Here is a 24,992-nt window from a genome sequence, read left to right as displayed (position 1 = left end):
CTCCAAACACAAAAGGGAAATCTGGATGCAAGAAGTGCTGTTAAAAGTTGTGGTAGAAACAGAGAGTTCTGGAAAACATAATTGTTTCTCTTTTCACTCGAAATGCCAAGACTTGAAAGCATTTCTGCTTGCCGAGATAGGTGGATGAGCCGTTGTTTCATTGCAACGCACACAGATGCAGTTAAATAGTCCCAGATGGAATCTGAAATATTCCATAGCAGCCTCTTGGGCAGCGAGTGCATTAACTGCCACAGGAGAAGGCTGTAAAGGCTCCCATCTGGTCATCCATCAACACTTTTATACATTATCATCAGCAGCCTGCTTGGAGGGAAGGTGTGCCACATTTCTGAAAATCCAATTAGATGATAGCAGCCAGTTCTCTTTTATCCTCTCTGTTGCTGAGCCATCCAAAGCATTTTTTTAGATTAAAGAAACATCATTTTCCTTCACAGGAGCTGTGCTGCTTTATCTCTATCATGACCCGTTCTTTTATGTGCTTTATAATTCTATTATTAATTGGGATTTCAACCATTTGCCTGCTACTGAAGTGGGACTTGCTAGTTTGCAATTCCCAGGATCAGCCTTATGCCTCTTTTTCCCAAAGACTGATATAATTGCCGCTCTTCAATTTGTTGATAGTTACTCTTTTGAGAAGAGATATTGCAGCACCTCAGCTGCAGAGTTTGATGCCAGTCCTCTCCCTTACCCTGATGGATCAATTCCCTTTGACTCTAGATGTGCAGATGCTTCTGCTGCAACTCTCAACACCACAAGCTGGGATGAGCTATCCTCTTTTATATCTTGATTTTCTCTGAGTTGTTCAGAGTTTGGGGCACCAGTGCTGCTGAAGAATTGTTTGCAAAGCATGGAAAACTCCCAAGATTTCCAGAAGTAATTCTAGCAATGTTACCTTAAAAGAACAGGCTTCCCTCTGGTTTGGGTTTTATATAAAGGACGTTTTAATGGCAAGACTTTAAATTTTCAGGTAAATAATTAGTGTTTTCTCCAACGTAATTTTTTTCCAGGCATTACATGCTGAGGATGAGCACTTTGATATAGTCTTTATTGATGCTGATCAAAGGAACGCTGTTAACTACTACAGCTTTGTCATGGATAACCACTTGCTGAGAATGGATGGAGTGATCTGTGTAGAGAATACACTCATGAAAGGACAAGTCTACCTGGAGAATGTATCTGATGAAAATGTACTAGCTGTCAGAAAATTAAATACAGTGATTAATTCAGATCCTCGTGTTCAGCAGGTTAGTGCAATGCAATTGGTTAAGGTGCCCGTGGTACTGTATCTATGGATTTTGCAAAGTACTCTTTAAAATGTTTCTTTTGTTGGTGCCATTATCCAGGGGACCTAAAATGAACTCAAATTTTATTATAATTCACCTTACTTGAGCTCTATGTATGAGTTTCTATATTCAGAAGTGGTCCCTACTCTCTGTCTACATCATATAGTGTGAGAGGCAAGATAAAAGTGGAGCACTTAAGAGCGAATAATCAACTCTACAGTACGGTCAAGGAACCACCACTCTGCTTTAAAGGCTGTGGAGGCTGTAGGACATCACCAGCACAACAGGAGTCAACAAAGTCCTACTCCAGCAGGAGAAAGAAAAAATATTGAAATAGCATGCATAAACAATATGCTGTGGGTTTAGAGGCAAAATTAGACAAATATTCTCTAGGGCTTTAAAAGCAGGCATGAATGATGTTACCCCAGAGCAGTAAAGATACCACCAGCCTGCAAAGCTTGCTCTCCCCATGGCTGCACTGGGGTGGCAGAGAGGCTGCTGTGGCTGGGGGAGCCACCGAGGATGGCCGGATCCCTGCCTGCCCTCCCAGCCACCCCGTCCCACGCTCTCCCCTGCCATAGGGTCCTGCCCAGAAGGTCTTGGTATGTGCCTCATAGGCTTAAGGTACTTGCCTATCTGCAGGTCAGATGGCCTCTAGAGGTGCCTCCTGAGATTGTCTTTATCCTATCTCCAGTGTACCGGTAGTACAGTAGCTTTTCTTTGTAGAAAAGGAGAAATTAATGGCAATTTTCTGTGTCCTGAATCTTACTGTTAGCTATTTGATGCATGCAAATAGCATGTTGTTTCCCTGTCTAATGTTCTAATAGTTTGATATTAATGTTGGATCTCCAACACTGAGTGCAGCTTTCACTAAAGTGTGATAATGGTATCAGAGAAGGTTGGTGGCAAAACCCACTGACATTCATCTATGGTGTTCTATCAAATGCTGAAGAACACCAAAGTGTTGCTGTTGAGGTTTGCTGAGCTCCAAGGATAAGACTTCCGGTCCTCACGACAACGTTAGCCAGGCAGTGGAAACCCAGAAACCTCAGCAGCTGGCACTGATTTAGAAAACAGAGAGACAAAATTGCATTTTTTCCTGGCATTTGTGGAAACTGTGACTTTGGAAGAAGAATGTGAGCAAGTACAAATGCCTGACATGTTTGTGTTGGAAGGAATTTCAGCTAAAGAATAGGAGTAGGAGAAAAACTGCCATGGCCTAAGGAAGGAAGGACTATCCTTCATATCAGTGGAATCTGGGTGATGGAAAACCAGGCACAAAGCAGTTGAGAACTGTGTGTGTATGTGTTACATTTGCAGATAATTTTACCTGTGCAGAGTGGACTGAGCATCATCCGAAGGAGCCCTGCACCTCCAGATGCAGTGATTGAATCCAAGGTGTGTATTTCCTCTCCGTGAGCATTTCTGGGAAAATTTTGACTCTGCTGAGGACGATGACAAAATAATTTCCAGGGGTTTGGTGGCGGGAGCCCAATCTCGGGTTCTGTTATGCTGTGGCGCTGTGCAGCATGGACTTACCAGCTTGGGTCTTGGCATGTATTAGCCTTACTGGTCCAGGGTCATACTAAAGCTATTAAATGCTGATTCCTTGCTAAGTCTTCTAGCTCAGCCACACTGGTGCTGTGATAAATCCCTGGACTGGCTGGCGTGCTGCTTGCTGGGTATCTGCCTGATGCTCTCCCATCCTTCCCGTGCAGGAGAGCGTGGGCAGATGGAGCCAGGGCCCAGCCGTAATGAGCCAATGCAATATTTCTGAACTAGCTCTTTTTTTTTTTTTTTTTTTTTTTCCCCCCAAAGGCAGCACATGATGCCCTCCTATGCTCTCTGAGCTGAGTATTTTCATGGCCTTCGATTTTGCTTGTCCTGTGGAAAAGATGGTGCTTTTATCTTTCTCCATTTTATGTAGTGGGCATCATCCAGCTGTAATGAAATACCCATCTGGAATTCTGGAATCATAATGGCCCAAGTCACTAAATCCAGACCCAAACATCCTGATTGTTTTGCAGTTTGAGTGCTCCCAAAGCTGCACCCACTGGTAATTCCTGGCATTTCAAACTCAATATTTTAAACATCTTGTATTTTCCATTTTGATTCCAGTCAGGGGGAAATGATGTATGGCAGCTGATCAGATGACAGCTTGGTGTAAGTTATTGGCTGATATCTTTATTTATGCACCAGCCTTGTGAAGATATTTTGAGTGCACTCCACTTGAGCCAAATCCTGCCTTTAGAAACTTGTTCTTAGCCTCCATGCCTCCCTGAAACCAGCTGAGCCTGAGGGCAGGTTTGGGCTCTGGGAGGGAAATAACTGGAAGATTTAATCAGTCATCTTCTAAGAGGTTGTACCTGACCCATCTCCCATGGGAAGCCAGGTTGGGGAAATACTATACCCTACTCTGGAGTGGTTGGTGCCTCTCCTGAAACCACAGCCCTTCTGCTCCATTGTCTTGCAGCTTAGTGCTCTTATTGAGACTAATATCTGTGGGGACAAGGGTGCTTTTCAGCTTGAATTAGTCATACCTTTTGTATTAACTGATGGGCCATGAAGACATGGATCACTGCTCCTGCACCCACCTCGTTCTCACAGGCAGAGTCCTTCATAGCTATCACATTGCTGAGCTTTGCGCCTTATTGTGCAATGTATGTATGTTTTTGTTTTAGAAAGAAGTGCTGAGGGATGACGTCTTCTGGGGTTATAACAGGCGCAGCATCCTTGACCGGCTGCGTTTGGATGGCAAGGTGGCCTACGTGACGGGCGGAGGGCAGGGAATTGGGAGAGCCTTTGCTCACGCACTGGGGGAAGCTGGTGCTAAAGTAGCTGTTGTGGACTTGGTCCTTGCAAAGGCAGAAGCGGTGGTATGTGAGCTCAGCCTCAAAGGTAAGCATGGGACTGACCTGCAGGTCCTGCTGTAGACAAACCGGCAATGAGTGCTGTAACGAGCTGTTTAACTCATTCAAACCCAACCCTTTCTCTGTGGCTCAATTCTCTTTTGTCCAGCCCTGGTGTTCCTCAGAGTAGATTGTGCAGCAGCCAAGGTACCTTAGTCTTCTCTAAGGATGGATGACAGACATGGCCTATGAACTCATTGGCATGTACCCCCTCCCTGGCACCTCTCAACATCTGGACCATGAGCCAAAACACCAAAACAGGGTAGAGCTATTGTCAGCCTGAATCTCTCATTCTGCCCTCAAACTGAAGCAAAGTAATTTCTGAAACCCTCAGCTGTCGTTCTCTCAAACATGCAAGATCAGATATAGAAACAAAATACTAATAGACATAATAACTAAAATCCCAAATAAGAGGTAAAATCCTCTACAAGCCTCTTCTATTTTAGCAGTAAAAACAGAAAATGTAACATAAAATTGAATTTCCCCCTGGGGTCATGCTAAACTGCAATTGTAAAGGTGAAAAAGAAAACTGGAAATATAATTTTAATGAGAAAAGAAAGGAAGTGTTACTCATTTTATAATTCCTTTTGTGAGATTACAACCGAGCCTTCTTCGAAGTTCAGTGCTTCATTTTCTTTAAAGACGGAGCTTTACCTGGGAAATTCTCACATTCCCATTTGGATAAAGTCACCAGTATCTGTTTCCACTCTGACTTCAGAAAGGGATTGAGCCGTTGGAAACCATATTCTCCAGAAAAACCAGCCCCTGCAGATTTCTTTCTATCACCCAGTCTCAGTGGGGAAGGGGCAAGGAATGTTTAGTTCTGGTTTTGATGCCATCCTGAGCCTCCACAAAGAACATCTTAAACAACAAGTCCCAGTCTGTACGATCCCAGCTCTAGTAAGTGGGAGACACTTATACACAGAGTGCCAGTGTACTGGTTAAAGCTTTGAATTGCTCGTCTGGTCCCAGATAATGACCTGGAATAGGAAGTGTCCAGCTCCTATTACAAGTTTTTGAGTCATCCAGTCCCTCCTTCGCTGAAGCTTTTCATTTTCTTATGCACTGAAGCCATATGGTCTTGGCACAAAGTAGCTGTGCCCTACAAGTTAAGTTGCCTTTTTTGACATTTTTTCATGGTGAGATCCTGCACATCAAGTAGAGCTATTCAGGTAGAAACAGGCTACTTGATAGAGCCATGAGACTTCAGATGCCAACAGCTTATTTGAAAACTAACTCAACTTTTCTCCAGGGCATTTTCAGTAGGAGTTTGATCATCCATCCTTCATTGGCTGCCCTATATCTCTGCTCCATCACCGGTGGGCTACAAGCCCAGAGGAGGTGGGGAGTATGTTACAAAATGCAGTCGGAGAGGTCACGAGGGATAGCAAATATTATTGCAGTCTAAGGTAAAGAAAATCTCGCTTCACAGTCTTTACACATCTTTATCCTTTCAGGTCAAATATTTTCTATCAACTTGACCAGTGCAGGTGGTCAGGGCACATCTATTCCATCTCATGACGGTTTTTGAGGTTTCAAATTTATTGTCATTCCTTGTTGGAACAAACCCCAAACTTTGTAATGCTTTTGTGAAAGGGAATTATATCCAAATGCCCATTTTTGGAAAGGATCTGAAAAGGTCAGATTTTTCAATCTTTTTCTCTCCAGAGGTAACTAGAGAGTCTAGCCTGGACCTCAGAAGCTTTCCCTTGAAAACTTTTGTTGAAATCAATATGTTTCCATGAAACATTTTGGCTTCAAAGAAGTAACATACTCTGTTGGAAATAAATTTTGACAAAAAGGTTCAGCTAGCTTTATTCTCAAAATATTCACATGAGTAAATTGAAGAAATTGTAGTATTAATATGTATTTTTTCCTACCATAATAAGCCCAAAGGACCTGTGATTTTTTTTTTTCCCCCCTTTTTGGTTGTGGATCTGTACCTCAAAGTTGGAAATTCAGTGCCCCAAGTTATTCCCATATAGATACTTTTTCAAAACATTTTGCTTAGCTTTCTTAAACCCACTTTACTTCTTATACCAAGGAGCCCTTTACTGTCTTTTGGGATGGTGTCATCTTTTCATGATGAGTTTTAAACATCAGAACCTCTGTGATCTCAGTTTTAGCTTTGTTAGACAGCTCGGGTGTATATCCCTTGGCTACAGGGGTCTTTGTTTTTAGATCCTGTGTGAATACCTTTTTCAACAGTTGCTAATGGATCCTGACAGAAGAACCAAAAATGATGAAACATAACCAAAAAATCCTAAGGGTTACTTTCCACTACATACCCCTCTGTCTTCAGGGGGAATCACTGCCTGTACCTTAAGGGAAGAATTAGTCTGATGGGATTTTTAAAATGTGCATTTTCACTGTAAACTATGCAAATGCCTTCCCTACAATGTCACTTCTGATCTTCTTGCCTATCTGCAACGTATTACTCCCGTTTATACTGAGACACCAGAACTCAAGCCCATGGCAGGGGGCCTGTGTCCATGTCCCCTGCAGAAGGGCAGCTCGGGCAGATTCAACACGTCGATGCCGCTCCAGCATGGAGCCGCTGAGCCCCTCTCCTGCCCCTCTCATCACGAAACTGCCTCCACGAGCATCACAAAACTGAACTGAGGACTGTAGAGATACATTGGTACTGTCACGCATGTAGCAGCACAGTCACATCTTGGGTTTCTTACCTTTGGTTAGGACTACTGATTTTAATCTATCTTTCCATAGTTTATTTTATTTATTTATTTATTTTTAACAGATGCTTTGCAGGGGGGGGGACAGTGAAGAGACAGAGAGTGTTTTTATTTTTCCTCTCTCAGAGTGCAGGCATATCAGCTGAATTGATTAAGGTCAAGTGTGGGACTCTGGTTTGAAGTGAGTTGTGCCTTCACTGCTTCTTCACTAGACACTCACACATGGCACCTTTTGTCTTGTTTTTATGAACTATTGTATAAGATGAAGCCATAAATGGGGTGAGAGTTGGAGGGCAGGTGAAGAGCCTCATTCTGTTACCATTAGTAACACGCTTGCACCCATTTTGTCTGTAAATTGAATAAGAAAGATTGCAGCAGCTCCCTGTGCGTTACATGTCTTGATAACAATTAGAAGGAGCAATGAGGGCTGTCTGGCTATTCTTATTCTTTCAGTATATTTAGCATAAAACCTGCATAAAACGTTTGTGGCAGAACGTGCATTCATTTTTTCTGTAGGTGGCTGCATTTTGGGTCTGCCCTTTTCTCTGCCGTGGGAAGCGAGGGTGACCATGGCATAGCCAAAGGCCGGAGTGGATATTATCTCCCATGCCCCAGCGTGGGGAGCACCCCAGACCAGCATCACCTCGGGGTGTGTGCTCTGGCAGGCTCCTGGAGCTGTTGGAGATCAGTTTTCTATCCAAAAGATTCTGTCACTTTCTTCAAATATCACTGGGCAGTTATCGCTTTGCCTTGCTTTCATGGAAGCCTCCATCTCCTTCATTTTGGGAGAGTCTTCTCCTATTCCGCTAGGTTAGGTTTAAGGCTTCTTTTAAATTTTTGCTTAGAATGATTTAGAAGAGGGACCAACGGGGAAAAAAAAATTCTGGTTAAATAGAAGTAAAAATTCTTGCTTTAACAGCTGTAGCTTCCTACCAGTGCACTGTTTGCTTGCAGACTGCTGATCTGTGGTCCAGCCCCAGCAGATGCCTCCCTCCTTGTGAGTTAAGACACAGTTCACCACAGCCCTTACTGGTGTAGCCTTGTTTGACTTTCAGCATGGGCATAATCGCATTGACATCAGGTACCTCTGTAGGCTACTTATTTTGTTTAATAATAAGGGTGTTCAAAGCTGATTTTGATAGTAAATTAAATGAAGCTATTTATGGACCAGGACTGGTACAAAAGTCAATGCCTGGATTTTTCTAGGAAAAAAGGCAAAACTTTTGCATGCTTCAACCCAGTAGATCTCGTAACTTCTGAATGTTTGTGTTATTCTGGTGGTGTGACTTGCAATAAATATGGCCAGGCACCATGACTGCCATACCTGTGAACCTGCAGGAATTCCCAGAGAGCTCCCACCTAAAACTGGTTTGGTTTTGTCTGGGGCTCCAAGCTGTCTGGATGCTGCGGTTCATCCAGAGAGCACTTTTTGGACAAATTTATCTGATTTCTGCAGTATCTTCGGGGAAACTGGCATAAAAAACATCTACATTTGAGCAAATGAAAGAGTTCTTTGCTTTATCTTGTTCCTGAGCTGATACCATGCACCCTCGAGTGATGTTCTCAGGGTAGGAGAAGCTGCAGTTGAGGGTTTGGACAGAAGATGGTGCAGTGTTCAAAGCTTCAGCTGCTGGAGCGGCAGACTCCACTCATACCTCGGTTTTATGTTTGCCTCCAACAAGCAAACCTCACACCAGTTAACAACTTTCTAATAACAGTTTTATAATGACAAACACATTTTGCTCCAATTTGTGGAGCAATGAATTAAGTTGGTATATATAAAAAATGCATATGTATCAATTGATAAATAATCATTAAATAGATTTCTTTTTTTCCTGACTTCATCACCCTTATTTTAATGCAGGGATTAAAAGCATTGCCCTCGCAGCAGACATAAGCAAACCCGAGGATGTGCAAAAGGCCATGGATGCGATCGTAGCTCGCTGGGGCACCATTCACATTGCATGCAACAATGCGGGAATCAACATGAACTCCGCCAGCGAAGACACTTCCCTAGAAGAATGGGACAAAACTTTTAACGTTAATTTGCGAGGATTATTTTTGTGCTGCCAAGTGAGTGTCAAATGCTGTACTGGTTTGTTTTGCAAATGGGTAATAATTTTCTAAGCACTTACTTTACCAAGGTTTAATAACAGTTCATTACTAACTATCATAATAAAATTGGTCCTAGTTTTGATGGAGTTAAGGAGAGATTTGCTTTATATCAATTACAAATTTTGGTCAATATTTTCAAAAGCAGCTAGGACTTACTGGCTGCCCAGGCATTTAAGAATGGTCTTTTTTTTTTTTTATGGTGGTTATTTGACACATCCTGAAAACCAGAAAGCTTTGGGGGGGCATTCCCAACATTAGTGATTATTTTGAAAAAATATTGCCAACAGTGAAGAGGGTCTGAAGTGGCAATGGGATTTTTCCTGCATCAGCCATTTTTATACCAAGTTTTTATATCAAGTGCTTAAAAAAAATGTGTTAGCACATAAACTCTTCTGAAAAGTGAAGACTAATTTATTATCATGTCATTATTAGCACAATCACAAAAAGGGTCACTGGTCTTTCCTTTAATTTCTGTCACAGGCTGCAGGCCGCATTATGCTGAATCAAGGATATGGGAAGATAATTAACACAGCATCTATGGCAAGTTTAATAGGTGAGTGATGAGAGCTAACAGTTGTGCTTCAGAATCCATATTTTAATTACTACCGATGCTATTTGAATCAATTAAACCTGTATTGGGAAGGAGTAAATCACTGACATTTTGTATTAGAGGAAATGTACTACAAAATTTTTATTGATATCATTTTTCAACATTTATCTGTCCTCAATGTTTTAGAGCACTTATTACTTTTTATAGAAGAGGCGGAGTCACCTTCTCTGACTCTGACGTGCTGATGGCACGGGAGAGGTGCTGGTGCAATCCCCCATAATGTCAGGCAAATGCGTTTGAGTGCGGGAAGCTGTGCCCCCATGATGGTTAACAAGCCACCCAAAAGCTTTTGCACTGGTTTTCGCCCCAGTACGCCTGGGTTTTATTTCATTATCGTTGCCAACAGGTGTCTCCACCAACGCTGCTGAATCAGCAGTATCGTCAAAAGAGCCAATAAACCATTGTAACATATGGAATGAAATCCCTACTGCTGAGCTAATCTGGAAGGCAGTTACATGCTGGTGAACTGAGGCCCATGTAACAAAAATTGATCAATTACACAAATTAAGCATAGCCCTTTAGGAATTTATTTTATTGGTCTGGACATCTGTTGCAGTATTGTCCAAATCCAAAAATCAAATGGTGCCTTGGGTTGCCAAGTTAGGCAAGAAAATCTAGTAGCTATAAAAGTACAACTGAAAACCCCTGTATTAATATCATGTCCATCTGCTGAATGTTACATAAATATGCAGTCTTTTTATTTTCCTTGGGAATAACATTTATTTTTACTGTGCCCAGTTTGACATTCTGTGACATTCTGCTCAGTTTATTGCACAGTAACTTTAAATGTTTCTTCAAAAATGCATTTATAATGTTGTTGTTAATCTTTTTTTCAAGTGTCTTTACCAGCTGTTTTACTTATGCTTAAACACAGGCACCGTCCCTTCGCCCTGGCTTTGTAGAGTTACGAAATCTCCCAAAGAAAAATAGTTTTGCAAAGAATGTAGAGCTTTAAATTTCAAAGACCTGACACTTTTGTGCTCTGTGGGGCTCTGGTCTAGGCTTGGGCTGTCACCATCCACATCATTGTTGCAAAGGAAAATTTCCTGGGAGGTATTCCACCCTAGAGAAAGTTATGAAGCTCTGGGAATTGGCCCCATCTGGGGGTCTGCTGGTTTGGCACACTGCTCCTGGCCTCACTCTTGCAGCCCAGAAGTGCTCTCAGAGCTCCCAGCTTCTCCATCGAGTCCTGGCATAGCTTTGTTGGGCTGGGAGGTGATGGCATTCCACCACGGCATCCATCCCAGCCCCAACTCAGGGTGGACCTCCTTGGCTGGCACACCAAGTCCACCGAGACCCACATGGGGATCATATTTGAGGGCAGTATCGGTCCTGGAGCTGGAACAAAGGTTGGAAAGGAACCCTGAGAGCAGCCTGGAAGGGTCATTGCAAGATGTGTTTAAATGTCATTGGAAGTTAATGCATGCTAGGCCAGAAGTAAAGAGATGAAGAGATGCGTTTACCTTCTGAACCTGTTTGAATCTTGGCATTGAAAAAATCTAGTAGTTATAAAACTACGACTGAAAACCACGATGTTCATATCATGTCCATCTGCTGAATGTTAAATAAATATGTTGGTTGGTTGGTTATTTAAGTATGTTGGCCAACTGGCATAGTATGAAATGTTTCTAGAAATAGTTGGGGGATTTTTTTTTTTTTTTTGTAGGTTGAGTCCTTCCTCAGAGACACAGGAAAACGATGAGACTCTTAGCAGGATAGGGAGGTTTTTGTTTGTGATTTTTCCAGATACACTGCTCAGAATCAGTTTTAATTAATTGAAGATAAGCTGCATACATTTTGCATATGTGCATTTTGATTCTGGTATTTCACTGGAATTATTCCAGACGTATGCTTCAGCAGCGGAGCCGAGGCTGCTGCGGCTCTGCCATTCGCACAGGTGTAACTCCGATCTGTAATTTTTACAGTGAATATCTTTAGTGGTAAGTGGTCTGGTCTTCTCTATCTGCTTGCACCCCTCATTAACATTACACGCCTGCTTCAAGGTCAGGCTAGAAGCCTTATGCACCGAACAAGGTTGCAAAAACATAGTGTCAGGTGTTTAAAATGTAATGCAGCTGATGTTGGCAGCATTTTTATCTGCTTTCCTCCTGTCTTCTCCGCCTGGAACAGGAGTGAGTGTCCTCGCTTCCCAGAAGCCTTACAAATTCAGATTTTTTTTGGTGGCACTGTGAGGGTCATAGCTTTATTCACAAGCTCCATCCCTGTTTTGTATGAGTTTTGAGGGTTGCCAATTTGCTCTTTAAGAGCTCTTTTCTCTCTATAAGAGACCACCCGAGGTAAGGGGAGAGGAGGCGGTGTGGGGTGCTTGGCTGCAGAAAGCCCATCCAGCTCCAGAGCTTCCCACTACCCACTGTCGTCTTCTTGAGCTCTTCCCATTGAGAGGGGCCAAGTGTCTCAGGAGGGTGAAATTTCATCTTCTAAATTAGATATTTTTATGAAGGCAAAAGCATTTACATGGAAGGACTCTAGAAAACCCTGTCTCGGCACCCACCCCAAACCAGAGCTGGTTCTGAATAGCTTGCGGCGACTTGCTGCTCTCACCCACGTGCGCTGGAGGTGCAGAGCCGGTGCCAAAACTCTTCTCCTCTTAGCAAACGCCGAACGATTTATCACGAACAGACATGTTTGGGAAGTTCAGCAAAGAAGTGCTTTTGGGAGGTTACAAGGTTAACTACCGAAGTTGTATGTAACTTGGAGCTGATGCATGGCAATTAATCAAGAAATTCCATCCCACATCTTTTCGAGAGCCCACACGGCGCGCTGTGTCTGGGGGACGACGGGCACATGCAGAGCAGGAAGCGGTTCTGCTGGTTGAGATGTGAATTGTTTCACGTTGAACAATAAAAAAAAGAGGCCAGAATAAATGCTGGCCATAGTGTGAAATGCTCTTTGTAGCAAGCAAAAGGCCTCCAAAATCTCAGCAAGTCTTCAGCGTATGCAGAAAAAAAACCCCAAACACTAATTGTTGCTCCCGTCATGTGTGTGCTTTAAATCTATTCACAAACATCTTCCTTCAAGGCAAAGGTCCTTATTCACATACATGCTCAGTAATTTGCAACAGGGCTTTTTGCTCTTTCAGAGTTTGGATAACTCAATTTGTTACCATCTTCTTTTCACCCTTTAAATTGACATGCTCAAAACCAATCGTTTTAGTCAATAAAAGCAATTGTGGATATGTTGGGCTACCGTGGTTGGTACTGATCTAGAACTGATGCACCAGCTTCACTTCGTAAATTAAGACCAATTTAATGCCATCTACCAGCGCTGCTTCCGTGCTTTTATCACGATGCGGTGGGGTTTGGCTGCCACACCGTACACAAATGCAGAGATATTCACTTTCTTCCAGGGTTCAGCCCTACCTAACCCCGCAGCTACAATTGCCTGCCTTTGTGATTACTGATATTAGCACTGATTTCCCCCACTCTCCTTCTATGACAGCGTCAGCATCTCAGAGATGCTCAGTACTGATATGGTGCTAATTACAGAGCAGTGCTTTGCACTGGATTTGTTTAACGAAGTCACAATGGCAGCCAGAAAAGTCCAAGGAGAGACGCTTTGTGGGTATAAATCCCAACAGCTGGACCGACTGGATTTGGCTCCCGTGGGTTTAAAGCACTTTACACCCACTGGGGATTTGTCCTTAAGTACCTTTCCTGGGAATACTTTGAGTGCGAGAGCTGGTGGAGGGGCAGAGCCACCCGAGCACACAGCACTAACAAGCTTGAACATGGTAATTAGCAAGCCGATCATTTTCCCTCTCTGACTGACATGTGACATCTCTGAAACATTTTTCAAAAGCTTCAGATTTTGAAAGTGGTGGGTGTTCTGAATTTTTGGGACGCACCTGTGCTCACAGCCACACAAACACTGATTAGATAATATGATGTGTTTGCTTCAGACTATGGAAAATTTAAAAATTAAGGAGAATAATTTGTTCCAAGAAGCTATATATAATATAGTATATTTTATAAAATCTATTATGTACTTTATTGTATTATAACTTTATATTATATTATCTCATAATACATTATATCATGTATCATTATGCTATACTGTATTTTGTTAGTATTACAGTATACAGGTATTTTGTCTATAAACAGACATACATGTATAGTAGATGAATGTGCATGTGTGTATATGATTATTTATCTTCCTTAGGAGTAGTCAAATACTGAATATGTGTTTAATATATTGATTTTGGCTTTGTCCAAATAAGGACCTTTTACATTTCTTTCTTTTTTTTTTCCCCTCAATTTTTTTTTCCAGTAGCACAGCTGCTGAGGCAAAACCTTGAGATGGCAAAATACAGATGTCGAGTTTTGAGTTGTGGATGGCTAAATTCTTCTCGCTCCCTGCCTAGTATCAGGGAAAATGGCAAATAGTTCATCTCAATACAGGGAATTGTCCATGTAGTGCCTAAGCTATCTTAATTTGTGGAGAATAAATAATTTCCTATTTCTGAATCCCTTCTAGTCCCACACCCGCAGAAGCAGTTGGCGTACAACACCTCGAAAGCTGGGGTCGTAAAATTAACACAGACATTGGGAACCGAGTGGATTGACAGAGGAGTAAAAGTCAACTGCATTTCCCCGTAAGTAGAATGTAGTCTCATTTTGAAAGTACAATGAGAATGAAATGTTCTAAAAAGCTCAAATGAACAGTATCTCGGCAAATAAAGTTTCTAATTAGCAGGTGGATTGCATCCCTTTTTATGTTGTCTTTTCCTTAACAAAGGTTTAAATACTTAGAACCAAGCCTGCTCTGTTGCTGTGTATACTCAGGGATTTAAGAAGAGGTTTTAGCATTTGATAATAGGTTTTCCAATAACGTGAAGGGTAGTTTTTAGCATTTCTCTTCCAGATGAAATATTTCCTTAGTCTGTCCAAGCCTTCCGCGGTTAAAGAAAAGGCTTTTGACACTTAATAGACAATACTTCTTTCCCCTTTTTACTTGAGACAAATATATAGGCACTTTAAAAGCCACATTGTACTGCTGTAATTGAGATACTGTTCAGCTCTGACAATCACAGGAGGCCAGGTGTAATTTTGTAAATATATATATATATTTATTGCAAATTGCATTTTCCTTATTTTTAAAGACTTAGAGCTGTATGTTTTATTTTATGGTATTTACTCACAAAGAAAAGTTTTCTTACCACATATACTTTTTCTCTCCCTGTTTCTCACACACATACCCAACACAGGCATTTTATTAAAAAATTAACAGTGCATGATAGTACTAAGCAGAAACCCAAGTGGATAGCGTTAATTGGAAGTGGTCAAATTCCGTAGACCATTGAAGTCCATCAGAGTAAGTAAGAAGGGCAGGATTTTAACCCAGGAGTTAAAGTGCCATAATGAAGATATAATGGACATCAAATTAGGAAAAACAAATTACATATTTTAATCTACAAAGTGGAGTAAAAAAAAAAATAATGACAGAGCTCAATGGCAAGTGCCTGTGTTTTTACTGTTGGTCTTCTCTCCAGTTCCTTGTGCTAGCTGTCTTCCTTATGATTATATATTACTAATTATACCAGTGACTCCAGCCATCGCTGTATGTGATCTGCAGATTCTTTACACAGCATCTTACTTTGTAATGGGATTTTTCCCATGCCAATGCATCAGCTTTGCAACAGCGTTCTCACAACTAGTGCTAGTGAATTTACACTGGCTTTCGAGAGCCAGGGAAGATGAAGAGAATTAGGGAAGCTCAGCAGGACCTGGCAGGAGTTGTGTCTGAAAACACACGGGTAATCTGTACGAACAGAGGTGGGATAGTAGTACCACATTCACAGCAATCATGGATAAGGAGGCTCTTAGGTGAGGAATTACCCATTTCTAGAGGGTTTGCATAAATTTTGAAAATATCCACTGAATGCTCAAAACTCATTGTTTTGTATAAGCTGGAAACATACACTCATATTTGAAGAAATTAGTTTTCTGGAGGCAGTTGTCAGAGCATGGTGAACAAATAGTCGCACTTCTCTTTTTCTAATTTTCAAGCCAAAATGGGGCTGTATCATCCCTCCCTGACCTCAACTCTAGCTCTGAGCTCAAAATTCTTTAACAGGTAGAGAGGTGTTTCTTTGCGGAGGAATAACCAGAAAATACTCAGAGAGGACAAATGGTTTTACTACCTCTAATGTCCCCCTAGAGCAGCTTGGAGACCTGGAGAGAACATCCCCGGCAGCCAGGCAGCAAAACCTAGGATGTAGCCATCTTACAACAGGAGGGGACTATGAGGAGCATGGAGGTAGATGTGAGGCATGATGGTACCCAGGATAATCTCTGAATAAGTGAAATATTTAAGTGTGTCCTTAAGTCCTTTGCTCTTCCCACTCATGGTTGCATTAATGCTTTAAGACACCCTGGGCATACCTTTTCCTGAAGTTCTGAACACTCCACTCTGGCCTTAAACATTATTTCACCGTGCAAACCTTTTGGCCTTTTTTCTCTCTTCCTATCTGGTCACTTTTTATCAACTTAATTTCTTAACGAGTGCATAAAACTTATGCAGAGCAATGCATAAAAGTTATCAATGCATAAAATGTTATGGCAGACTCCTTAGGATAATTTATTGCATTTATAAAATTGAAGATTCAGGTTTCTCTTGCTGGCCAGGCAAGCCTTATGCCCATGGGGAGAAGGTGACCAAGGCTCCCTGGATGCTTTGGCTGACTTTGCCTGTTGCTCCATGCAGCAGCCAGCATCTCCGTGTATCGTGGAAACACTCGATGGTGGCTCTTCTGGCACTGTCTAGTGTGGTTGCCTCGTAGCCTGCTGCACAACTGGTGCCTTGCAAAATTAAAAAGGTGCTGGAGTCTTCCTGAAAGGGACGCGGGGGTCAGGCTGCAGAGGGGACCTGGGTGTGAACAGGGACCTTTACAGAGCAGTGACTGGTGGCCGATGCCTGGCTGTCCATGGTGTGTTTTAGTCCCTTTTTTGGTCCCCACACGTGTGGAGTGTGTTGGGTGTGATGGAGCAGGGCACTTTTAAGAGCCTCTGGTTTTTGGCACGTGCAGCACTTCCATTTTTGCAGCCTTTGCACTGAATTAATGGCCATTATCTGGGACTAACTGGGTCACCCTGCTGGATTTGCAAGGCATAAAATGCCATCATGTGATGATCTTTGCGGTGGGCAAAGTTGATGATGATCAACTTTTGGAAGTTGATCTTCGGCTCAACCCACAGCCACAGCCAGGCCAGCTTATTGGAGACCCAGTGCAACTCAGTGGTCCCAGGGGATGAACCATGTTCCCCACTGTTGGGCTGCAGGGATTTGGGGCGCGACAGGCAAAGAGGCTTCATCCCCTGCATGCCTGCCATGCTCCCCTGGGACGGTATGAAGGAACCATACGGTGCTGTATCGGCTTTTAGCCCGGTCAGAAAACAGGTAGGGTGGCATCACCACTGGTTTTTGGTGTACCCCATCATGGGGGAAGGAGAGGCAGAGCTGGCAGGAGGAGCACCCCAGCATCACCTGAAGGTGTCCCAATTAAGCAGCATTACTATCCCCATTTAGCAGCAGTCGTTGCTGGTAAGTATCTTTGGACTTAAATCTAATTCCTTGGGAGATGTCCCAATTAAGTGCATCTCTTGATTAAACACTTCCTGATTAAGTGGAGTGTACTTAACTCATTCAAATTAATAACTCATCTGAAAGAAATCAAGTTACACACAGATGGAATCTTTTTTTGCTCTCATTTGGGGATTGAGCGCACGTAACAATTCCAGTTAAGTATCTGGTAAGTGATATTTTTCCTAATGTGTCTCTCGAAGTGGAAATGGTTTAGGCAATTGTTTTTTATTTTTTTTTTTTTTTATTAATGTCTCAAATTGTCCTGTGTATCAATAATGAAATATTGATGCTCATGTCTAATGTTGAGGAACCAGCAGTTTGATATTACATTGACATGCAACAGAAAGTACTGATAGGCTCAGCACTGCATACGAGATGAGGTAGGGAATTAATGCATTGGCAGTTGTCTTTGCTGGAACTGGTTAGAAGCCAACTAAAATCTGCCTAAAAGGGTTCGACAACATTAAATTGCCCAACTTGGCACCAGAGCTTTCCCAGAAGATGTGTAGTATCAATGACATGCCTAATATTTATAGTGCCATCAGTATGTGTGTTTGCAACTTTTAAGTTTTGCGCTATATTTTTCTCTCATTTCTATAACAAAGATTTGTAATGAAGTTTTGTTACACATCTAAGTTTTTTCTACTTGAACTGAACCTAAAGAAAGGTCCAGCTGGAGGCACACCGCTGTGATTTACAGCTTGCGGTGATCAAACCAAAGATCATTTTTCTGAACAGATTGAAAAACGTCCTCTTTGTAGCAAAATCTGTTGTGCTGGAGGACTGTGTGTCGTATTCCCTAATCTGCATTCCCTTGGGGTTAAAACATACATGTAAATGAAAAAAAAATAAATTACAAAATCACATGGATCTGATCTCTGATAGTGTAAAGCCAGAATGATGATGTTGATGGCTTTGTAAGCACGGTGACAGGCATGTAAGGGAAAGGAGTCCAACATATTTCACGTCTCTCTCAAAGCTCGTTTCTCTCTGAAGAAAACCAGTTCTTGAGGAGTTTGGGTGAACGAGGGGGGAGAGCTGGAGGCAGTGCTTGGGGGAAATAAGTAAACGCTCTGCAGTCCTATGCTGGAATGTGTTTGATTTTATTACACTGCCAGAGCTTAAGTGAGCTGCATCGCTCAGTGTTTCTGAACTGCTCTGGTGTTTATTGACAATTACAATAAAAAATAAAGCCGATATTTAAATCCTGCCCGATTAGTGAAAAGAGAAATGTTTGGGGGAAAGTCTGAATTAGTTCCACTTCGTAACAGAGTAAATAGCAGATTTCAGCCTTCATTTAAAACAAAAGGTAAATCTCATACCCAGAATCCAGTGTGCCTCAAAAAATTATTTCCTTGGAAGTATAAATTGGGATGCCGATGAAGTTTCAGAACAAAACAGGGTATTTTTATACTTTGTTCATTTCATATTTATCACTAGCTTGTTTGCTAATTTTCATTTGCAAGAGGCAATTCTTCCAGCTAACTGGCTGCCTCAATGGGCCACTGATTTCTTTGAAGTGACAGTCTGTAAATATGCATAAAAAAGAGATGCAATTAGCGTGTGTGTGGTTCAGTGCAGCCTGATTTCATTGGCAAGTTTACCCACAGTGTTGATAAGCTACATTATCTAGAAAATTGGCCGCTGAAAAACAGCACCTCTGATTGCCAGCAAAGGTTCCAGATAACAGGGTGCTGAAGAGAAATATAATTGAGGTTGAATATGTTAACCAAGGTGTCACATGCTCCTTAGAAGCGCTAATTTATCAGCATGTTGGAATTTTTATTAACATTTGGAATGCATTTCTACCACACTAATGAAGTGGAATTGGCAGTTCAGGTTTTAGTTATTGTCATTTCTGAGAAGTTAAATGTAATTTCTCGTTAGACACAGTTATGTAAATATATTTGTTCAGGGGCTGAAAAAATTATACATTTCGCAAAATACAAATATGTTGTTAAGGAGGAGTATGACAAATCAGTCGCAGTTAAAGTCATAAAAGCCAGCCAAATGTTCACCCTGCATTGTGCTTTCCGGAGCATCACTCATTTTTAGGGCACCTGAAGAAAATGAACTTAGCAGAGTTTTAATAAATGGCGTAGTCGCTCATTAATGTAAAAGAGGTGAGACAGGTAAATGCGCTGTGATTTGTCGGGGTATTGGTTTAAGGGGAATTGCGGTGGACTGGCCGTGCTTATCTTTGCCTCTCCTTTTTTGTGTGGAAGAGGTCTGGAGCCCAGAAGGGCACTGTCTTTTCTTTCCCCTCGTTTTTTGACATATGGAAAGTGGGGCTGTTTTCAGTTTCTGGGCTGTACACAAACACCTTGTGTGACGTTACGCTGCGAAACAATGGGAAGAGAAATCGGTAGAAGGACGGCAGTTCCCAAGAGCTGTGACCAACCCGGTTCAAGGTGCTTTTGGTTCCAATGCCATGCTTGTTTTCTGTAAAAAAAAAAATCAAATTGATAATTATGAATAACTTAAAGGCTACTGCTATATATGTGTGCATAGTATATGTGTACTCACTTAAATAAAACCACTAAACCTGCCCCTGGGCAGCACAAGGCAATAGGAAAGAATCGCTACCAAAGTTTGCATTATGACTTTCAGCAGAGGCAGAGCAGGCCTGACTTGTGCATCTCCTTTGTGCTATTCCACGGTTTTCCTCCCAGATTAACATCTCAAACACCTATTAAGTGCCACCTTTCCTTCTGGGCAAAACCTCTTCCTAAACTCTGGGTGCATGTGCTTGTTGCAGGGGCATCGTGGACACGCCGCTCATCCGCTCCAAGGACCTGCGGCCACTGGTGCGGCGCTGGCTGGTGGACATCCCCGCCGGCAGGCTGGCCCAAGCCACCGACCTGCAGGCTGCTGTCATCTACTTGGCCTCCGAAGCCTCCGATTACATGACGGGCCATAATCTGGTAATCGAGGGTGGCCAGAGCCTGTGGTGAGGGGCTTCCTCCTACCTCTGCTCTCAGGAGCGCAGGTCACGTTGGAAAGTGCATATTAGAGTTTAGTTTAGTCTCAGTTTTGGTCTGTGTGGCCAGCTAATATGAATGATTTTTTTCTTTTTCGGGTGTTGCTTTGGAGACTCATGTAATGCCAAAAAAATAAAAGGGCAAAAAAAAGCAATCCTTCATTTTTAACATTTTCATGTTTTTCACTATGCATTCAGATTTCTGTTAAATTAGTGTTTAATGATATAAAGGCACATTTACTGCAGTGAGACTTGGCTATTATTTAGTTTAACAGGGGGCATTTTTAAAGCAATTAATATTAGCTGGTCTGTGTAGTATATTGTTCTTAGGCTATTTTTTTTTTGTATTCAAGTTGTTCCAGTGACATCTGTGAGTGCTGAAAAACAGTTGGATGTAGTGTTAAAAAAAATAAATTAGTTCATTGCATTTGAACCTGAATGTTGCCATTTTATATTTACTGGTGTTCTTAGTTTTTGACAGTGTTTCTATACAAACACCCACAGAAATGCCCCTGAAAGAGAAGTACTGCACTTTAATAGAGAATCACGGTTGGTAATTATAATGGCCCTAATCCAAAGCCCATTGAGGTAAGTGGGGACTGCTCATATACTTTAAGTTAAACACATGTATAAGTGTTGATACAACTGGGTCTTTGTTTTCCTTGACAGGCAGATGTAAGCAAAGGTCGTCTTCCAATTTTTTTTTTTTTTCCTCCGGTAGAATTCTGAAGACAACTCTTGGGTGTAAATCAGGGCCAGCTCAAATGGTATCAAAGACAGTCCTGTTGGCTGAAGAGCTCATTTTGGCAACAGCATTGGGTTCAGTGTTTATAGGCAGTAAAACGTTGCACAATAACAGCACCGTTTTGATAACGCTCTGAATTTATACAGACTTCCATCCTGAGGGCCTTTAAGCATAACCTAAGGAGAATTTACGGGAAGGAATTCACTTGCAAATCCTCATGTCATTTGTTTTGCGTTTGGCAGCTCTTTGTTACCATAACATAAATAATTGTGGATGAATGTCATTACTTTGATTAAGTGCTACAAGTCCATACATTGGCTAGCCATTATTGTGGTGAATTGCTATAATGGCTTCAGACTTGACATTCACCGCCACACTGTAAGGTATGCATCTCGCTGACGTACTATCATCGTTATCGTGGATAAAGTGCAAGAAGATACTTGTCTTCATTAAATTTTCTATTAGACCATTGATAATTAATACATATCTCATGTTTCATCTCGAGTCGTTTTTCTGGGGAGCGTTGCTGTTAAGCGACTCAGGGCTAGAGCTTTTTGGCTTGAAATCCCTGCCTTGTGTGCATGATCTAATTTATTGACAATGCTCTGCAAACTCACAGGCTTAAGGAGAGCTCAATTTTGGATAAATCTTCAAGAAAAACAATTAAGGATTTAAACGTCTTATTATTTTTCTGGGCTCACAAAACCTTTTCTCTCCTAGCTCCCACACTTGCATCATTTTGTGTCATGCTCTGGAGGTCTCGGTGGAGTTCTCACATCCCTCTGGCTGGCTTTTCACCCAGAGGTTAATGTGCAAACATTGGTGAACTCATCAGGAGCTCTTCCAAGGGATCCTAGAGGGGCTTGTATACTATCGCTTGCACTGCTGGTGAACAGTTTGTTGCAGCTCCTACCTATAAGTGCAAAATAACAAACTTTAGCTAATTTGAAACATGAACTGCAGTTGGCACTGGAACCGAAACCAATGTTCTCACTTTCTCAGTAGAAAGACAAAGGGCTGAGCAGGCTGCGGGGGCTGAACTGCCTTTCCCTGTCTGGCGGTGGCTGCAGGTTGGCACCAACAGGCACTGGCAGGGCATCGCAGGAAGCCGAAGTTCATCACCCTGGTGCCGGGTGTTTTTGGGAAGAAGATTTTCAGCCAGGAAGGGTCGTGCTGTGACTTTCACAAGCTTCAAATTAACTTTAAAAACAAAACCCAGACAGAAAAAAAAAAAAAAACCAAAAAACCGACCCAGACTTTTAAAAAAAAAAAAATAAATCAAAATGATCTCTTAACTAAGCAGCCTCCAGCGTTTGGACTAGAGCGTGTCTCGCCCGATCTGCTGCCCCCGGGCTCTGCCTTTGAAGGGCAGAGCAGAGAGGAGTGAATTTACCTGCATGGGATGATGTGGGGCTTGGACCCTGTTTGGAGATGTTGCCATGCACCCGCCCAGACCCGGGCTCTGCCCCTTGTTGGCCCAGAGAGACTGGTGGAAGAGGCTGTTCTCAGGGGTACTCTCTCTGTGACACAGGAGGGGCTCAAGACTAAGCTGCCCAAGGGAGTAAGGCAGTTGGTGTCAAGTCCCCGGGGTGACAGGCAAACACCCTCACGGCACTTTTGGCTTGTGTGGCATCCTCACTTTGGCCAAAGAAACAAATCCTGGAGGAGAGCAGCTGTCAGAAGGGAAATGCCTGTCCCCACGTGTGTCAGAGCTGGTCTGTGTCCTCTTAAGGACAGACTGTACCCAGGTCTTTGTCCCTCCAGGGGCTCCAGCAACGGTATTGTGGCTCTTCATGGTCACCCCTGTAATTTCCTGGGGGAAAAGGCAGATTTGCGCTCAAAAGCAGGATTGACCATGCAGTGGTGGTTCTGTCTGATGGGACCAAACCTCACGTTTGAGTTGGGATCTGTCCCTGGCTGCGTGGTGGCGACTCCCTGCCATGTGCAGAGGGGGATGCTCACTGCCACAGCCCTAAAGCAAGTGGAAACTGCAATATCCCCTTATAAGGGAAAACCAGAAGCTCAAGAGGGATGCAAGAAAAGCCTTTTTCCCCTCTTAGCACAGAAGACCTGGAGGAAAAAAAAAAAAAAAAAAGAGAGAAAAAAAAGATTAAAAAAAAAAAGGAAACCTTTTGGAAAAAGCGCTTTTCTGGGGAATGCGGGTGAAGCTGCAAAGTGGCAGCATCACTGTTTCGTGAGGTTGTTCAGGGCAGCCTCGGGGGCTCTGTGGGGTGGCGGTGGCGGCGGTGACGGGCGGAGGCGCCGTTCCCGGCGGTACCTCTAGGAGGAAACCTCAACCTGTGTTGTGTCTGCGGGAGCCGGCGCTTCCCGGCTCTGCTATTCAACTTTTACATTGTAGCTAAGTTAGTACTTTTGATATTTCTAAGTTTTTTTTTTTTTTTTTTTTTAAACATTTATGTAGAACACCACATAATTGCAGAAAAGATAATAGTCACATACCCTAGGGCTTGGTGTACACTTATGTTAAAAGTACAGCTTTTATTGGCAACTAAAGTAATAACCTTTCCATGTCAAATTGCTTTAAATTAAACTTAAAAAAAAAAATGCTGGCTGATACCCACACTTAGTAATTGTCAAACATTAGCATAATGTGGAATACTAAAGCTGCCTAAATCTTGGGTTTAAAAATAATTATTTACTTAGGTAAATTCGCTATTCAAAAGCATAATATTAGATTTTTTTTAACACAGTCTCCTCAATGTATATGTTAAAATGCAGACTTAAGATTGACATGGAAGTGGGGCTGAATGTTATTGTGGCCTCTGAGAGGAAAAAGGGGGATTTTATACCTTTAGCTCATCCATCCATCCCTCCATCATTGGTTGCCCTGAAAGAAACGTGTTAAGGTGACATCTCTGAAGGCATAGGGTGCTGTGGGTGACATCTGGTGCCCCAAGACCTGGAATAGCTGCTGATTGCACCCCACGCTGCAGCCTTGTAGTGCACATGTAACGTTTCTTATGCTGGAGGGGCATCTGGGAGATGGGTGTCTCAGGTATGTGGGAATGCAAAGCCAAGGGCAGCAGGTCGGTAAAGCGTTTCGTACAGGTGCATTTCACTTATCTGTTTCAGCAGATAACCAGAGCAAATGTGGTGGGGACCATTCAAATTTCCAGTGCAAAGCAGGAGAGAAAACCGTGCACTGTGAGATGTGGCTCTTGGGTCTCTCTGCTGCTTGTGGAGGAAACTGGACCTACCAGGTGCCATGAGGACACAAGTTCTTGTGGTTTTCTGATTTTTTTGGAGGCCCAGGCTCTGATGTGCCCTGCTGAGGACTTTCATCCATCTGCTAGGAGTTCCTTGTGGAGTCCACCACAACACTGTAAGTCCACCAGTTCTTCCTCAAGAAACATGCCCATGTTTCGTTGGAAGTTCAGTAAAACCCATTTTGGAATGTTTTCTTAAAGAAATCAGCAGTTCCCTTAGGGCAAAAGGTTTTGTGGCAAGTTCCTGCACCTTTGGCTAGCAGGGTAGAAAAGGATTGCCTTTTCCACTCCTTTGGGGAGCAAGAAGCTCTGGGAGGCTCTTGCTGCCTTTCCAGCCAGCTGATGGAGGAACAGAAGGGAGCATTAGGACCTGGGAACCAAGAGGTTTATGATCTTCAAGAGAGAGAGTTAAACAGTTGTTGGGGGCGAAATGCAAGGAGCTGAGGACTGAAAATTGGATACCTTTCCCAGCCCTGCCTAATACTGTGTGTTTTACACTGTGATTATAAATCTGATTATATATTAATTTCCACACTGTTTTAATTCTTTAAAACAAGGAAGGAAAATACATGCTCTTCCTTGGAGAACCCCAATGCAGTCTTACACTATATGCCTTCTGACCTGAACAGGTTGAAATTCTTCAAAACTATCAAATCACAGCAAGTGTTTGCTGCTAGATTTTCAACTACTTGGTGTCTTTTCTCCATTCAGTACCTCTTCCCTCTTTCTCTAGGGCTCTGCCTTCCCAGTGTGTCCTATCTGACCTCTTTCCCCAGATCTGCTGCCAGTGCTGCTGCTGTCACCCCGTGG

The 24,992-nt window shown here is 42.6% G+C and overlaps 1 protein-coding gene across 1 annotated transcript in view; it reads left to right on the top strand.

Annotated features, from left to right (window-relative positions):
- Positions 1–20,184, top strand: part of LOC141467217 (uncharacterized) — a 33,741-nt gene extending 13,557 nt beyond the window's left edge. The window contains exons 5-11 of the mRNA XM_074151664.1: positions 1,026–1,262; positions 2,622–2,699; positions 3,983–4,199; positions 8,768–8,976; positions 9,499–9,571; positions 14,123–14,240; positions 19,989–20,184. Of these exons, the coding sequence (XP_074007765.1) occupies positions 1,026–1,262; positions 2,622–2,699; positions 3,983–4,199; positions 8,768–8,976; positions 9,499–9,571; positions 14,123–14,240; positions 19,989–20,184 (1,128 nt within the window). The remainder of the gene's footprint in view (positions 1–1,025; positions 1,263–2,621; positions 2,700–3,982; positions 4,200–8,767; positions 8,977–9,498; positions 9,572–14,122; positions 14,241–19,988) is intronic.
- The last annotated feature ends 4,808 nt before the right edge of the window (positions 20,185–24,992 follow it).

This window comes from Numenius arquata, chromosome 8 (assembly GCF_964106895.1).
Source record: "Numenius arquata chromosome 8, bNumArq3.hap1.1, whole genome shotgun sequence".
Classification (NCBI taxonomy): Eukaryota; Metazoa; Chordata; class Aves; order Charadriiformes; family Scolopacidae; genus Numenius; species Numenius arquata.
This window is presented reverse-complemented; position numbering and strand designations above follow the sequence as displayed.